This window comes from Pristis pectinata, chromosome 37, assembly GCF_009764475.1.
Source record: "Pristis pectinata isolate sPriPec2 chromosome 37, sPriPec2.1.pri, whole genome shotgun sequence".
Taxonomy (NCBI): domain Eukaryota; kingdom Metazoa; phylum Chordata; class Chondrichthyes; order Rhinopristiformes; family Pristidae; genus Pristis; species Pristis pectinata.
This window is the reverse complement of record NC_067440.1, coordinates 3,450,173-3,466,267: the sequence shown is the minus strand read 5'-3', so window position 1 is coordinate 3,466,267 and position 16,095 is coordinate 3,450,173. Positions and strand designations below refer to the sequence as shown.

The 16,095-nt window shown below is 43.3% G+C and overlaps 1 protein-coding gene across 3 annotated transcripts in view; it reads right to left on the bottom strand.

Moving 5' to 3' along the window:
• Positions 1-16,095, bottom strand: part of LOC127586485 (cohesin subunit SA-2-like) — an 86,926-nt gene that overhangs the window by 32,139 nt on the left and 38,692 nt on the right. For all 3 annotated transcript variants that reach the window (XM_052044499.1, XM_052044500.1, XM_052044501.1), the window contains exons 18-25: positions 14,912-15,029; positions 13,611-13,714; positions 12,884-12,976; positions 12,579-12,668; positions 11,386-11,589; positions 8,233-8,303; positions 5,269-5,356; positions 2,242-2,322 (exon numbers count right to left, since the gene is read on the bottom strand). In XM_052044499.1, the coding sequence (XP_051900459.1) occupies positions 2,242-2,322; positions 5,269-5,356; positions 8,233-8,303; positions 11,386-11,589; positions 12,579-12,668; positions 12,884-12,976; positions 13,611-13,714; positions 14,912-15,029 (849 nt within the window). The remainder of the gene's footprint in view (positions 1-2,241; positions 2,323-5,268; positions 5,357-8,232; positions 8,304-11,385; positions 11,590-12,578; positions 12,669-12,883; positions 12,977-13,610; positions 13,715-14,911; positions 15,030-16,095) is intronic.

The following is a 16,095-nucleotide window of genomic DNA, read 5'->3' as shown; positions in this document are numbered from 1 at the left end:
GTGGATGACCTTGATGAATGGCAGAGCAATCTTAAGGGCCCAGCAGCCTACTCCTGCTTCTTATTTGCATGGGAATGGTTTGATCAGCAGAGGTGGCTGTGCCACCTTTGGCAATACTTGCACCAGACTTTGGTAGATGTGCTCAGAAAGTGGTCTTCGTGAATGATTCCGGCAACTAAATTTTCTCTATGCTGTCTGCTGCAAGAAGACACCTCCCCACATTCAGTTGCTTATTGCAGGGCAGTGGGGTTGCATTAAACAGGGATTTAATTAGAGTTATTTCACATCAGGTAAAGTTTAAAAGTTTACATTTTTCCATTGCACTGAAGTGTTTCCTCAGCAGCATGCTCTACCACCTGAAGCAAAAGAGACAGTTCGGCTGCTAATGATGTTGAGAATTCCTTATTGAATCTTACTTATTGCTGTCAATCACAGCAAGCCACCCTGGCTCCACTTACCAACAGTATTTGTTTAGGAGTAAGCTTCAAAATGAAAGTTCAAGTGTTCCCTTGTGAGCTGTCTGAGATATGTTGCCACCCTCCAGTGCCAATTTTTTAAAAAAATGTACTTGCTGTAGTGCTGTTTTCTTATTTTGTTGTGCATGTATGATTTATATTAATTTAAGTTTATGTTAGCTTAAGTTTGTCCTCATCTTGTGCTGCAAAAGGCTAACTTTCATGGCATTTATACCCTGTGGAAGTATGTCTATCACAGCAATAAATTTGAACTTGAATTATTCTTTCTAAAGCTCACCCCAAAACAAAAATGCTATGGGGAATTGTGGCCAGGGTAACTTGCTGTAATTGACAGACAGCAAAAAAGGAAGATTCAAAGTATCAGCAGAGGGGGACCAAAATAAAAGCATAAAATTCCATCAAATCAATATGGTTCAATAAAGCCATCATTTGGTTGTTTACATCATTGATGGCATTTCCAAGTTTCAAGCAGTTGGAGATTCACAGTGCAGTTTTCACCATAGTGGATTATTTTTGACAGGATTAGCAAAGACAGGAATAGGGGAAGGAAATGGAGGAATTTTGTTTAGTTTTCAGCAGTCTGTTCATTCGCAGCGGTGATTTGGGGGTGAATTGAAGCTACTTTTGATTCAGCCTGATGCCAGATTACAGATGCCTGACAAGAGATGGACACCAGCCTGGAAGGGGTGTTAGATAACGGTCTGGAACAGATGCAGACCAGAGGGATGTGAGCAATGGCATTCCACCCCTTCAGGGACCATTTTCTCTTGTCTATATATGGACGAGAGTGCCACAAGGCCAAAGTCTCAGTAGAGTGATAAGTAGCAAGAGGGATTAGCTGACAGGAAGGGGGCAGAGATCTAACAAGAAATTGACTGGTGAGTGGGGTTGGTGGACAGATGGAAGCTAAATTTACAGGTATTAATCTGAAATCATCTTTTTTTTTGGAAGGGGGAAGCAGGGGGAAGATGATCAAATAGTAACACATATGGATTGAGGAGCTGAGAAAGGGTGGGACTTTCACTGGAACAATGGAAGTTAAAAGACAGATTGTAGAGTTCAAATTAACTGGGAATTGTGAAGTAAAAGCAGTTGGTGAGGTGGTAATTCCAGGTTGTGCTTTTTATACAAATATATTCATACGATTCCAATCTAAGAGGAAGGGTATGATCAGCAGAGGTGCCCATGTCAGCACTGGTGATATTAGACCAATTGGCTAGAAACTGGTCTAATATTACCAGTCCTTGTGAGTGGCTCTGTTAGTTGGAGAAGATGGCAATCAAGCAGAGGTAAGTAAATAACATGTTAGAAGAACACAAGAGGGATCATGGAGTCAAGTGATGATACAAGGGGACAATTTAATTTAGCAATTAATGTACACTGACAGCATGCAGAGCAGAAAAGAGTAGATTAATTTCCTCTAGCCTCATCAACATGTTAAGTTTTTGAGTTGAAAAAAGATGCTTATATAATGGAATACTTTCCCTTTTCAGCTATCCAACGTGGAATTAAACATTCCCAGGGCAGGTACAGAATGGGCTAGATACAGAGTAAAGATCCCTTTATATTGTCCAATGAAACACACCTTCATAGCTGCTCTGCCTTGACTCTTGAGAACAAACTCTTAAAGCACAAGCCATCCTAATCCATCCTGGTTCAAACTGTTTTGTCCTATGGTGTACTGCAAGCTTAACTAAGCCTTCAGCCTCTGATTTGGTTCAGAAGTCTTTTGCCAACTGAGGCGGCCTACCGCATAGTTTATTACCTTGGTCGCTGGATACTCTGAGATGACAGCCAATCTCCAGAGGACATGAAAGTGAGCACATAACAGAGCTTGAACGATGATCTGAGGGAGGGGGTGCAGGTGAGGGAGGGAGAGAAAGAGAAATATTACCACAGTGTTTTAACAACATTTAGCTAATTCAATGATACAGTCTTGTCCAAAACACTTTGTGGTCTGCAAGTTGTTTTGTGAGGTGCTGGTACAGAGCAAGCCTTATTCAATAACCTCCTACATATACAACTCCAACCCTGCCAAACTGGTGTGCAAGAAAACATAACATGCTTAGGAGTAGGTGACTCAATTATATACAGCACAGAAATAGGCCTTTTGGTCCAACTTGCCCATGCCAACCAAGCTGCCTGTCTAAGCTGGTCCCATTTGCCTGTATTTGCCCATATCCCTCTCAACCTTTCCCATCCATGTAGCAGACCAAATGTCTTTTAAACATTGTAATTGTACCCACCTCCCTCACTTCCTCTGGCAACTCCTTCCATATACCCACCACCCTTCTATGTCAAAATTTAACTCCTCAGATCCCCTTTAAATCTTTCCCCCCCTCATCTTAAACCTATGCCCTCTATCGTCACAAATTTCCCTACCCTGGAGGAAAAAAGAACTGTTGCCCACCCACCTTATCTGTGCCCCTCATGATTTTATAAACCTCTATAAAGGTCACCCCTTTAAAGGTCTCCTTCGCTCCAGGGAAACCAATCTCTGCCTGTCCAGTCTGTCCTTATAACTCAAGCCCTCCAGTCCCAGCAATATCCTTCTGAATCTTTCCTGCAGCCTCTCGCTTAATCACATCCTTTCTATAGTAGTGACCAGAAATGTACACAATATTCCAGGTGCAATCTCACCAACATCTTGTACATGACGTCCCAACTCAATGCCTCGTCCGCTGAGGCAAGTATGCCACAGACCTTCACCACCCTATCACAGTTTGGGAACTAAACTTGTACCCCCAGGTCTCTCCGTTCTACAACACTCTCCAGGGCCCTGCCATTCACTATGCACGCCCTGGTTTAACTTTCCAAAATGCATCACTTTGCACTTGTCTGAGTTAACTTGCATCTGCCATTCCTTTGTCCACTCTCCCAGTTGACCTAGATCCTGCTGTAACCTTGGATAACCTTCTTCACTATCCACCACACTACAATTAAATACACACATCTGAACGAGGAGTAGGTCACTCAAGGCTACGTCACTTCACGGCTGGTCTAATTGCAACCTGAACTCCACTATTACCGGGGCAATGCTTTCACAGACCCCAACTACTCAATGCATAAAAAAGTTCTTCCATTTACTTTTAGATCTTCACCTTCATTCCATATAAGTTATTCCTTGGCCATTATACTAAGATGTAGCAGGATTTCTCCAGTCAATCATCCCATCCAAACCAATCAAGCTTCAAGAACCGGACTTCTGCACCTCCCTCTGCGATTAGATACTTGACTTTCAGCAGACGTCACTGAGGGTCGGTAACAACATCTCCTCCTTGCTGATGATCAACACAGATGCACCTCAAGACTGCGTGCTTAGCCCCTGCTCTGCTGTCTGTATACACACGCCTGTGTGGCTAAACACAGTTCCAATGCCACCTTCAAGTTCACTGACGACACTACTGTTGTTGGACGAATCACGGGTGGCGATGAGTCAAGCTTGCCAGAGTGAGATAGGACACCTGGTTGGCTGGTGCTGCAACAACAACCTCACGCTCAGTGCCAACAAAACTAAAGAGCTGATTGTTGACTTCAGGAAGGGGAAGGAGGAGGAACATGCACCAGTCCACATTGGGGGAATCAGCGGTGGACAGAGTCGGCAGCTTTAAATTCCTGGGTATTAACATATCAGATGATCCGTCCTGGGCCAAGCACAGAGACATACAGCACAGAAACATGCCACTCGGCCCAACTGGTCCATGCCGACTGTGTTGCCCAGTGAGCTTGCCCCAGCTGGCCGTGTTTGGCCCATAGCCATCTAAACCTCTCCTATCCACGTACTTATATAGATGGCTTTTAAATGCTGCTAATGTGCCCGCCTCAACCACCATTCCTGGCAAATACACACCGCCCTTTGCATGAAGATGCCACTGATGTCACTTTTAAATCTCTCGCCTCTGATCTTAAACCTCTGTCCTCTTGCTTTTAGCAACCTCTTCCTGGTAAAGACCAAGTGCTTTCACCCTATGCTCCTCATGATCTATATATAGATGCAATCATAAGGAAAGCGCACCAGCGTCTTTTCTTAGGAGGTTGAGGAGATTTGGCTTGTCACCGAACAGTCCAACAATGTACTGTTGAAAGTATCCTGACTGGTTGCATCACAGTCTGGTACTGCAATTCGAATGCGCAGCAGTAGAAAAAGCTGCAAAGAGTTTGCCCAATTGGACTTTGCCCAATTCAACATGGGCACATCCCTCCCCATCATCAGTACTATCTACAGGAGGCGCTGCCTCAGGAAGGCAACATCCATCAAAGATCCCCACCATCTGGGCCATGCCATCTTCTCGCAGCTACCATTGGGCAGGAGGTACAGAAGCCTTAAGTCCCACAAACACCAGGTTCAGGAACGGCTACTTCCCTTCAACTATTTGGTTCTTGAACCAATCGGCAAAATCCTAATCACTACAGTTTAGCAACACTATGACAACTTTGCACTAAAATGGACTGGGTTTTTTTGTTCTAATTGCGTTCTCTTGTAAAAATTGTGTACAATTTATGTTTAATTTATGTTTTTCTTGTGAATGCTGCTTATCTGATTCCATGCGTCTATGATACTGCTGCAAGCAAATTTTTCATTGCGCCTGTGCACACATATACTTGTGCACATGACAAACTCGACTTTGACACTGTATTACTCCACATTATATTCCATCTGTCACGTCCTTGATCAATATCTTACCAAGGTGGGACCCAACAGAGGTATACGAAGTTATGAAAGGCATAGATAAATGAGATAGTAAGACTTTTTTCATAACTATCATGTTAGTTGGCCAGAAGATTGCATTACCTGTTCTGGTATCTCCCCTGTGTCAATCCCTCGCTCCAGGATCCGGCAGCAGTTGTCAAATAGCTCCCATTTGCTAAGATCGTGTGCACTATGACGACAGAATAAGGCAAATAAGTAATGTCAGGCATCATTGAGTCACACATCACAAGTGAAGACCTTAGCTGGGAGACATTAGGCCTTGATCACAAACAGGTTTAGAAATTAAAAGCCAGGATACAAAATGGGCACAAATACAAATGCGACAACTAAGTGACAATCGACAGATCTTTTGTAAAGTGCTTCCTGACATCACTCCTGTAAAGCCTGGCTCCAAGTTTAAAGTTGCATTTCTTTATTTTGACTCTTATTGAAGAAATGGATTCTCTCTATTCACTCTGTCAACGCCTTTAATTATCCTTAACACCCCAGGCTGATCACCGGTCCAGCTTCTATTCCCCAGTGAACACAAGGCCAGTCAAGGAAATTTATTCGCAGAATTTAACCCCAATATTATTCTAGTGAATTTATGCTGTAACTTCCAGCATACATCCTTTGAAGTGCAATGACCAACACTAAATTTAGTTCTACAAATGGAATCAAACTACAGCTGTGAACCCAGGAAATAAAGGGCACGTTCCAATCTGTTTCTTTCTCTCCACAGGTGATGCTTGACCCAAGTACTTCCGGCATTTACCTGTTATGCCATGTCCCACTGCCTTTTTTTGCAAAGCTTTCAGTGTCTCCTGTACATGGGCATTCAAGTCACTATTCTTCCACAGTTAAAGGATTTAGCAAACATCCAACTTTAACTTCCTTGGGCTAAAGGGGATGATCTCAGTTTCCAATACTGAACTGCTTACCACAGTAATAAAGCCCCAGTCTAGGGAATATCCGAAACTTTTTACTTCCATCTACTCAACTTACTGCACAATCTGCAATGAAGCAATCAAGGCAGAGTTCTCTAGTCATTCATCCCATCAATAATGTGGCTGAAAGCAAAAGTTCCAGTCCAGAGCCCGAAGGACATCACTTGTCACATCTTGCCGAAAAGGGAAAAATACTGTTTTTAATCCCCATCGCCTATGACTAAATTTAAAGACCACCTAACTACAATCCATACCCTCTAAATTTTGCTTATAACCTTAAATGGAACCTTGCCAAATACCTTCTGAAGTTCAATATAAGCTTCAATGGATATTGTTTATTAGTAAACTGCTAAAATGCTCAACCAATTTAGCTATACATGAATCATCCATTAACAGACCTGCACTGGCTCTCACTCATCAACTAACATTTATTCAAGTGTTCAGTCACATTGTCCTTCGTGCAAATCTTCATAATCAACGGTAAACCTCACTGGTTAACAGAAATTTCTCCACTTTTATACTCCATACCCCAACCAATGAAGGCAAGCATAGTGTGCACCTTCTTTACCACCCTATCTACTTCTGTTGTCACTTTCAGGGAGCTATAGACTCGCACCCCTAGATTCCTCTGTACATCAATGCCCCTGAAAGGTCCTGACATTCACAGGCAACCCTTTGGGTAATGTCAATTCGCCCCTACAGAATTCACAAATCACCCCACAAAAATTTGAAATACAGAATAAAATTTGCTCCCATTAAACTCCATCAGCCATTTCTCCACCCATATTGCCAACAGGTCTATATACTGCTGAATCCTTTGACAACCTTTCTCACCATCTACAACTCCGCTGATTTTTGGGTCGTCTGCAAACTTTCAAATCAGCCCACCTATATTTTTATCAAAATCATTTATATACATCATAAACAGAGGTCCCAGTACAGATTCCTGCAGAACATCACTGGTCATAGACTCCCAATCAAAATAACACCCTTCCACCACTACCCTCTGTCTCCTATGACCTAGCCAATTTTGAATCCAATCTACCAAGTCACTGTGGATCCCATGTGCCTTAATCTTCTGCATCAGCCCACCATGAGGGACATTGTTGAATGCTTTACTGACATCCACCTCCTTAAAAAACTCAAATCAAGTTTGTGAGACATGGCCTCCCCGGCACAAAGCCATGCCGACATAAGAACAAAAGTGAGTAAATCCTATCCCTAAGAATCTTCTCCAATAATTTTCCCACCATTGATTTAAGACTCACCAGCCTATAATTTCCTGGATTATCCCTACTGCCCTTCTTGAACAAAGGAACAACATTGTTTCTTCTCCAGTCCTCTGGGACCTCACCTGTGGCTAAAGTGGATACAAAGCTCTCTGTCAAAGAAAAGCAATCTCCTCTCTTGCCTCTCTCAGTAACCTGGGATAGATCCCATCATGCCCTGGGGATTTATCCACCTCAATGTTCTTCACGATACCCAACACTGCCACCTCCTTGATATCAATATGCCTGAGAAAATCAGCTCCCTGATATATCCCTAGAATACCCCTCCCTGATTTTTCTATTCTCTATGTTCTTCTCCTTGGTAAATACTGATAAAGTACTCACTTAGTACCTTGCCCACTTCCTCTGGCTCAAGGGATAAATTCCCTTCATTGTCCTACTCTCTCCCTGGCTACCCTCTTGCTTTAAATGTATGCTCAAAATGCCTTGGGGAGTTATTTGTGTCCTCTTCCATCAAGATAAACCAAAGTATTAGTTTAATCGCTCTGCCAGTTCTTTGCTCCCCATTCTCCTGTTTCTTACTGTAAGGGACTGTAATTTATCTTTGTCTTTTTATGTATTCAGGGAAGCTTTTACATATCACTTATGTTCTTTGCAAATTTACTCTCATACCCTATTTTCACACTCAATCAATCCCTTGGTCCTTTATGCCGAGTTCTAATCTTCAAGCTTGCTACTTTTTCTGCAACTGCACATTGCTCCCCTTTGGGTCAAATGCCATCCTTAACTTCTTTCATTAGGGTGCAGTTCCTTTTATTTTTGCACAAGGAATGGATAACAGTTGCAGCTCCTGTACATGTTCCTTGCACACTAAAAAATGCCTCACTTACTTGTACAGAGTAGCAATTCTCTTCAGTGATGTGGCCACAGTGTATAGGTTGTCTTCATCAGCCTCTCCGACCTGAAAATATGACTAGTATCAGTCACATCCATCGAAATGTATTCCTTGTATATCTCGCACACCACATACTCTCAACATTCATTCAACACAGTAAAATATCACAACAAAAGTACTTCAAGTAAGCGCTTGGAAACAAAAATTAAATACTGAGCTGCACAAGTGTCTAAAACATGAAGACACAAAAAAATATGAACAGGAGTAGATCACCTAGCTCCTCAAGCCTGCCCCACCATTTAATATGTTCATGGCTGATCTGCTCCAAGCCTCAACTCTTCTGTGCCGGTTCTCCATAATCCTGAATTCTCCAAATCTTCCAAGAAGATATGTACCTCCTCTTTAAATACCCACATTGACCTAGCCACCAGAACCTCTGGGATATGGAATTCCAGAGATTCATCGCCCTCTAAGAATTCCTGTGCACCTCAGCTCTAAATGACTACCACCTCATCTTGTAACTATGTCCCTAACTCCCATACTAGTGGAAACATCTCAAGAAGACAACCTTTGTAAGTGCAGGACCAGAGTTTTCGGAGGAAACTGAACAAAACTGAAAGCATCACCTCTAACAGCGAAGCCCTGAAAATCAGGGACACCAGAGGTCAGAATTGTCCAAGAGATGCAGGGGCTTTCTGAAGCAAGAATGAGAATTTTAAAATGAAGTTGTAGCTGGTTTGGATGTCAACATACATCATGAGATATTACTTAAATATGAGATATGATTCTTATGGTATATACATTGCAGACTACAGACCAGCAGAGGCTGACAAGAATGATACTAGTACTGAGGGATTATAACCAATAGAAAAACTCAGACTGTGGTTCTTTTCTCTAGGAAACGGAATGCTCAACTGTAACTGGAGTATAAAAGATAATATGGCTGACCCAGACAAAATTTGATCACCTGTTGGGCAAACCAAATTAAAGTGCTCATCTTATCAGACAGTTAATAACAAATACAGTAGGTAAGCCACTTTACCTGAATGTGCTTAGAGTGCACATCTTTCCACCAATAGTAAGAGATACCCCAGTCTTGTTATTTAAGGGGAAGCTAAACAAGTATAGGAGAGATAAACAATATATACGTTCATGGGACAAAAACAGAAAACGCTGGAAGCCCTCAACATTACCAGGAGAATCTATGGAAAGAGAAACAGCTACCATTTAACGTCAAAGATCATCAAACTGGGAAAGAGGAAACAAGTTAGTTTTAAGTTGCAGAGCTGCATTTCATAACTTTAATAGAGCTTTATTTTCTCTAATTGCCCTCATGAATCCATTAACCAGAGTTCCATAAACACTGGAATTACCTGGGAACCCTGGTCTCATCATCCCAGAGATATTTCCTTTGTCCATTCCGTTCCCCTTCCCCTTCCCCCCCTCTCTGCAACTTATTTTCTCACTCTTCCAGTTCCAATAATGTTTCAAGTCAAAGACTCTTCAACTGTTTTTCTTTCCACATATGCTGCCCAACATTGGGCATTTTCAGTATTTTCTGTTTTTATTTTAGGTTAACAGCATCTGTAATTTTTTTTGACTTTCAATATGCTTATGAGATAAAAGAAACTGGAAGGAGACTTCTGCGCAGCAAAAACAATCTGCTAGAATAACGACAACGGTACAGCAACAACCCACACCTCTGATCCAGGTTAGCCAGCTTGTCCCCTCACACTCCTGATAATTCAGTCACAGTCCCCTGACAGCAAGGGCCACACCCAATCTTTCCTAGATTCTTTTCCCCCCACACTTCACCACGTAACCTCGCACCTCTGCGGGCAGATCCAGCTTTACCACAAATCCCCTCAGCCTGCACCAGGCAAGCACCATCTATAACCTCCTTATCAGCACTAACAACAGTCTCAGACAGATCCTATCACTGACTTCCTCAGCCAACCATACACCCCACTGCAAAGCGAGCCCTGTCCTAGTCCACTCCAGCTTCCACCCACAATAGCATCTCTGCACTCTGTCCTCCAATTCCAGAACTGAGAGCTGGAACCACTGCTAGTTTAGATCCAAGTACAGGCGAACCCCCACATGATGGGAGGGGGCTGTGTTCCTAAGAAATGGCCCGTATCCCGATTTTCAATAACGCGATGCCGCATCACCTGTTTACGCGGCAAGAAACACGAGTTGGAAAAAAAAACAAATCTTGTGTTGATTTACTTACTTTTATTGCCCCACAAATTCCGTGAGAGCGAATTTTATTCCGGATCTCAACATTTTGGGTAGTGATTTAATTCTGTAAGGGTGAATTTCCATAACCTGAACTGTAACATAGGGCTTACGTTGTAGGCCTCGTCCTCCACTGCTCACTCCACTAACACTGCTGCACCAAGGTACTCCACTTTTGCTGCTGACATTCCCGTTTGGAGTAGCTCCATTCCTTTGCTGCTGACATTCTTACAACAGTCATCCCAGTCTATTACTCACACTTGCACACACTGTTACCCAATCCTTTGCTGTTCATACCAATGCACGGTAACATGCATGGAACAGAACACCACAGAAACAGGCCCTTCAGCCCACAATGTCTGTGCCGAACACGATGTCAAATTAAACTAAATCTCTTCTGCCTGCACATGATCCATTTCCCTTCATTCTCTGTGTATTCATATGTCTATCTAAAAACCTCTGAAACACCACTATCGTATGCCTCCACCACTACCCCGGCAGCCCATTCCAAGCACCCGAATACTGTTCTAATGGTATACTGTTCTCAGCCTCTGCTGGTCTGTAGTCTACAATGTATATACCATAAGAATCATATCTCATATTTAAGTAGTATCTCATGATGTATGTTGACATCCAAACCAGCTACAACTTCATTTTAAAATTCTCATTCTTGCTTCAGAAAGCCCCTGCATCTCTTGGACAATTCTGACCTCTGGTGTCCCTGATTTTCAGGGCTTCACTGTTAGAGGTGATGCTTTCAGTTTTGTTCAATTTCCTCCGAAAACTCTGGTCCTGCACTTACAAAGGCTGTCTTCTTGAGATGTTTCCACTAGTATGGGAGTTAGGATCATAGTTACAAGAAATACTGTTCTAATGATCTGCACTGAAGCTGTATTCAAGACTGGCCTACCTCATGCAGCATGTCCTCAGCAGAGTGAGTGAATATCCCGACAAGGGTGTCAATTATCTGGCTGCGAGCAATGTCCACACGATTACGGATGGTGTAGTCTTCATTGCACAGGGTGTAGTAGGCCCTGCTACAAGCCTCGAGTACTTCCACTTCTGTGTGCTTTTCAACAATGTCTCGGATTTGCTTCAGCAAAAGGTCCAGGTACTGCAAATGGTAAAAGGGGAGAGGTTTATGGTAGGGAGAAGAGGAGGGAAGGGAGAAGAGGAGGGAAGGGAGAAGAGGAGGGAAGGTAGGAGGGAAAAACCACGACCTTTACCAGCTAGAAGGACAAGGGTAGCAAAAGCACGAGAACGTCACCCCTGGAAGTTGCCCTCCAAACCACACACCATGCTGATGTGGAACTATATCACCATTCCTTCACCGTCACTGGGTCAAAATCCTGGAACTTTCTCATTGTGGGTACACTCACCTCAAGGGCTGCAGCTGTTCAAGGCAGCAGCTCACCACCACCTTCTCGAGGGCAACTGGGGACGGGCTCAGGGAAATGTCAGCTCAGCCCACAAATGAATACGTTAAAAAAAAAGTACACAGGACTAGAGGCAAGAAACTTCTTCACTCAAATCTTTGGAATGCTGTATCGTTCAGGGCTAGCTTTTTACGTATATACATTTTTTTTAAAAATACAGTGGTGGGTGCTTGGAATTAGGTTGCCAGGGTAGTGGTGGAGGCATACAATAGTGGTGTTTCAGGAGGTTTTTAGATAGACACATGAATATGCAGAGAATGAAGGGAAATGGATCATGTGCAGGCAGAAGAGATTTAGTTTAATTCGACATCGTGTTCGGCACAGACATCGTGGGCTGAAGGGCCTGTTTCTGTGGTGGTCTGTTCCATGCATGTTCTACCTCAGAGGGCACTGGTTGCTGGGAACAAGACAGAAAAATTGGGTTGAGGCACAAGATTGGCCAAAATCATTGAACATAAGGGCTCGAGGGGCTCGATAGGCTATTATTACTTCCAGTGACTTCCTTAAAGTGTATGGAGTAGGGGAGGGCTAGGGAGACAGGAGGAAAGAGAAGAACATGGGGTAGGAAGATGGGCCAACCTGGCAGCAGAGAGAGTGAGCATGGATGGCGACATCCACGGACAAGAACTCTGTCATGGCACCTGTTCCCTCCCACTTGCATTCTCACCTTCTCCTGCCGTTTGGTGCTGTATACGTCCAGGTCAAAGAAACTTGGAATCAGTAGAAGATTCGCCACTTTTTCAGCATCAGCAGAGTACTGCGGGGGGGAGGTGGAAGAATAAGAGAGAATTTTCAGTGAGGAGTCCCGCTTTCTAGAAACATCTCCATCCTCACCACCCCATTCATCCCAGGATGTATAGAAATGCATCCCACTCCTGCCCCCTTGCTTCACCATGACCAGCAGCAATGTTGCTAACCCACCCAGCCCTGCTTTGATTCACCAGAATCTGTGGGTCAACACCCTCTCCTCACCTTGGCCAGGAGCTGTGGGATGATGACGATCAGATGCTCTGTCAGTTTAGCACGGTCATCCATCTGCTGCTTCTTCTCTTTTGCAGTCAGCAACTGAAACAGGTTCAAAACATTGAAATTAATGTGATTAGGCAGGAGTCCGCCTAATAAATACTGTGCTGACCCCTCACACCTGGCTGAACCTTACCACAAGCTCACTTGATCATTCAAATTCATTACAACCTCCTCTCTGCCTGGGTATCCTGATCAGGTGATTCATCACCACCCCCCTCCATCCATCATCACTCTGTACCTAATCCTTTCCCAGACAAGCGTCCTTGAAGAACAGGTGTAACACAAGCACATAAAACATACTTCCCCAGTAGCAGAAGGGGAAGATTTCATGCAGCAGACTAAAGCTAAATTTCATGATGATTGATGCTGCAAGATAACACAGAGCAGAGAATGACACAGCAAGCTGCACACATACAAATGATTGATCACACCTCACTGGTCCCTAATTCTCGTGGACACAAACCCACCAATGACCTGGGTCGTCCTCTTGCTGCTGTTAGAGGTTGTTCCCAGTCACCCTAGACTCAGTCCTGAGAAAGGGTCTCGGCCCAAAACGTCAACTGTTTATTTCTCTCCATAGATGCTGCCTAACCTGCTGAGTTCCTCCAGCATTTTTGTGTGTTGCTCCAGATTCCAGCATCAGCAGAATCTCGTGTCCAGGACCCAGTCTTACCTTCTTTCCTGAAAGCCTGCCAATGGGTGGATGAGCCTCCACAGCTTGTCGCATTGAGCAAACCATTAGTTCAATCAGAGCAGCCTCCTCCTGATCACTGAGACCTGGGAAACAAGCAAAGACACACATTAATGCATTGTAGCTAGTTCAGCAATTGCATCCAATTCAGCAATTATTATGTAAAATTATTAAAATGATTCCAGGGATGAGGGACTTTAACTGCATTGATAGAGTGGAGAAATGGGGCTCTTCCTGAATAGAGGGAATCTGAAAAGATATTTGAAAAGTATATCAACAGAAGAGATAGGGAGAAACTGATCTTGTTGGTGAAAGGGTCAAAAAACCAGAGGACGTAGAATGAAGGTGACAATAGGATCAGTGACTGATTTGGTCCAGAATGTACTGCCAGGGGAGCTGAGGAGACTGATTAAATTGTAGCATTCAAAAGGGAGCTAGTAGCTGAGAATTTACAGGGCTACTGAGAGGGGGCAGGGGAATATGACCAGCCAGATTGTTCTTAAACAGCAATGAAAACAGAAAATGAAACACTCAGGTGAGGCAGCATCAGTGGAAAGACAAACAGTTAGCGTTTCAATTCCAGAGAAACAAAGGCCTGCTGAGTTCCTCCAGCATCATAGTGTTTTTCAGCATTTCAATTCTATCCTTTTCTTTCTCCGAGTGTGTCAGAACTGGCCATTCTTGCTGCAAGTCCTGTTCAGTGGTATCAGCTCAGTTTTTCTCTCCAGTAGCACCCCCTTATCTGTTGGGCATGTCCCACTCCCCCCTGTCATTTGTAACACATTACCCTTGTTTATTACCCACTAACTACTTCATTAACCCATCTGACTTTAGTCCTGTACCCCACAACCCTGGCTTCACCCTATCACAAATACTCCCTTTCCTTCAGCACCTTAGTTGAAACCCAATATATTTTTCTTTCTCTCAGTTCTTCCAAAAAGGTGCTCAATGTGAAATATTAATCATTTCTCTTCCCACACATGCTGCTCATTCTGCTGAGTATTTCCAGTATTTTCTATTTTTATTTTTGATTTTCAAGCTCTTACATAGAGGTGGTAAGATTTTGAAAGACCAAATAGCTCCCTTCACACTTCATTACTCAATGCCATAACCATTCTTTGTAAACAATCTCCCAATTTCAGCTCAACCTTCAGTGCCCAGCACCAAAAACATCCTGTAATGCACACCCAGCTACATGCAACACAGAGCCAATGTCAACTTACTGCACCATTGTATGTGTGGGGGTTCTGGTGCAAATGCAAAGCCCACAGCTGCGAACTCACCCTCTTCGTTGTCTTCAATCTCTTCCAGTAACAACTCAGTCATCCCCTCCCAGTCTTTCAGCACTGATCCAGCATGGTCCCAAAGACTATCCACCAGATATGCACAGTGCTCATGGAGCTTAGGAGAGAAACAAATAAACATCAATCAGTGTTCATGTTAGGAAGAAAGGAAATATGATCATATTTGAGAATACATTAGATTTTTTCCAAAGGGCAAAAAATGCAAGATCCAAATTCTAGGGAATAGTAAACGTACCTGGATTACGCAGGTAAAAAGCACAAGATCAGGAGACATTATCTAAATTTTAACCAGTTAGACACCCTAACTGGTGTCATTTCTAGAACTGAATACCATATACCCTGGTTATATTTCAGCAGTGCATTTGACCAAGATACTTTAATACAAGAACAGAGACAGGTCTTTCACATGAAACTCCAAGAGGGCTTCCCCAATCTTTCAATTTCTCTTCATAAACTTCAACTCAGAGCTGGGGTTAGTGTGCACATCTCCAGCTGCATAACCAGAAACACTGGGGATCACCTCTATCTCCCAGCTGCGCCTGTAGACTGCTCATGCTGTGGCTGTGCTTTACCCAGATGGGCCAATGAATTGCTTTCCATCTTGACCCTTCTGAAATTATTTCTCCTCGCAGGGCTTTATTCATTTTAAGTCTCAGTAACTACTATTTTGTAAACTTGAGGTAATAAACATCAATTAGAACACTTATGTCTAAATGGAATTGTCTAAATGAAATTCTGCCCTACATCCATCTACAAATTTGCAGATGATACCGCCATTGTAGGCCATATCTCAAACAGCGATGAGTCAGAGTACAGGAAGGAGATAGAGAGCTTAGTGGAATGGTGTCATGACAACAACCTTTCCCTCAATGTCAACAAAACAAAAGAGCTGATCATTGACTTCAGGAAAGGGGGCGGTGTACATGCACCTGTCTACATCAATGGTGCTGAGGTCAAGAGGATTGAGAGCTTGTCCTGGTCAAATCATGTAGATGCCACGGCCAAGAAAGCTCACCAGTGCTTCTACTTCCTCAGGAGGCTAAAGAAATTTGGTTTGTCCCCTTTCACTCTCACCAATTTTTACCGATGCAGCATAGAAAGCATCCTATCTGGATGTATCATGGCTTGGTACGACAACTGCTCTGCCCAGGACTGCAAGAAAC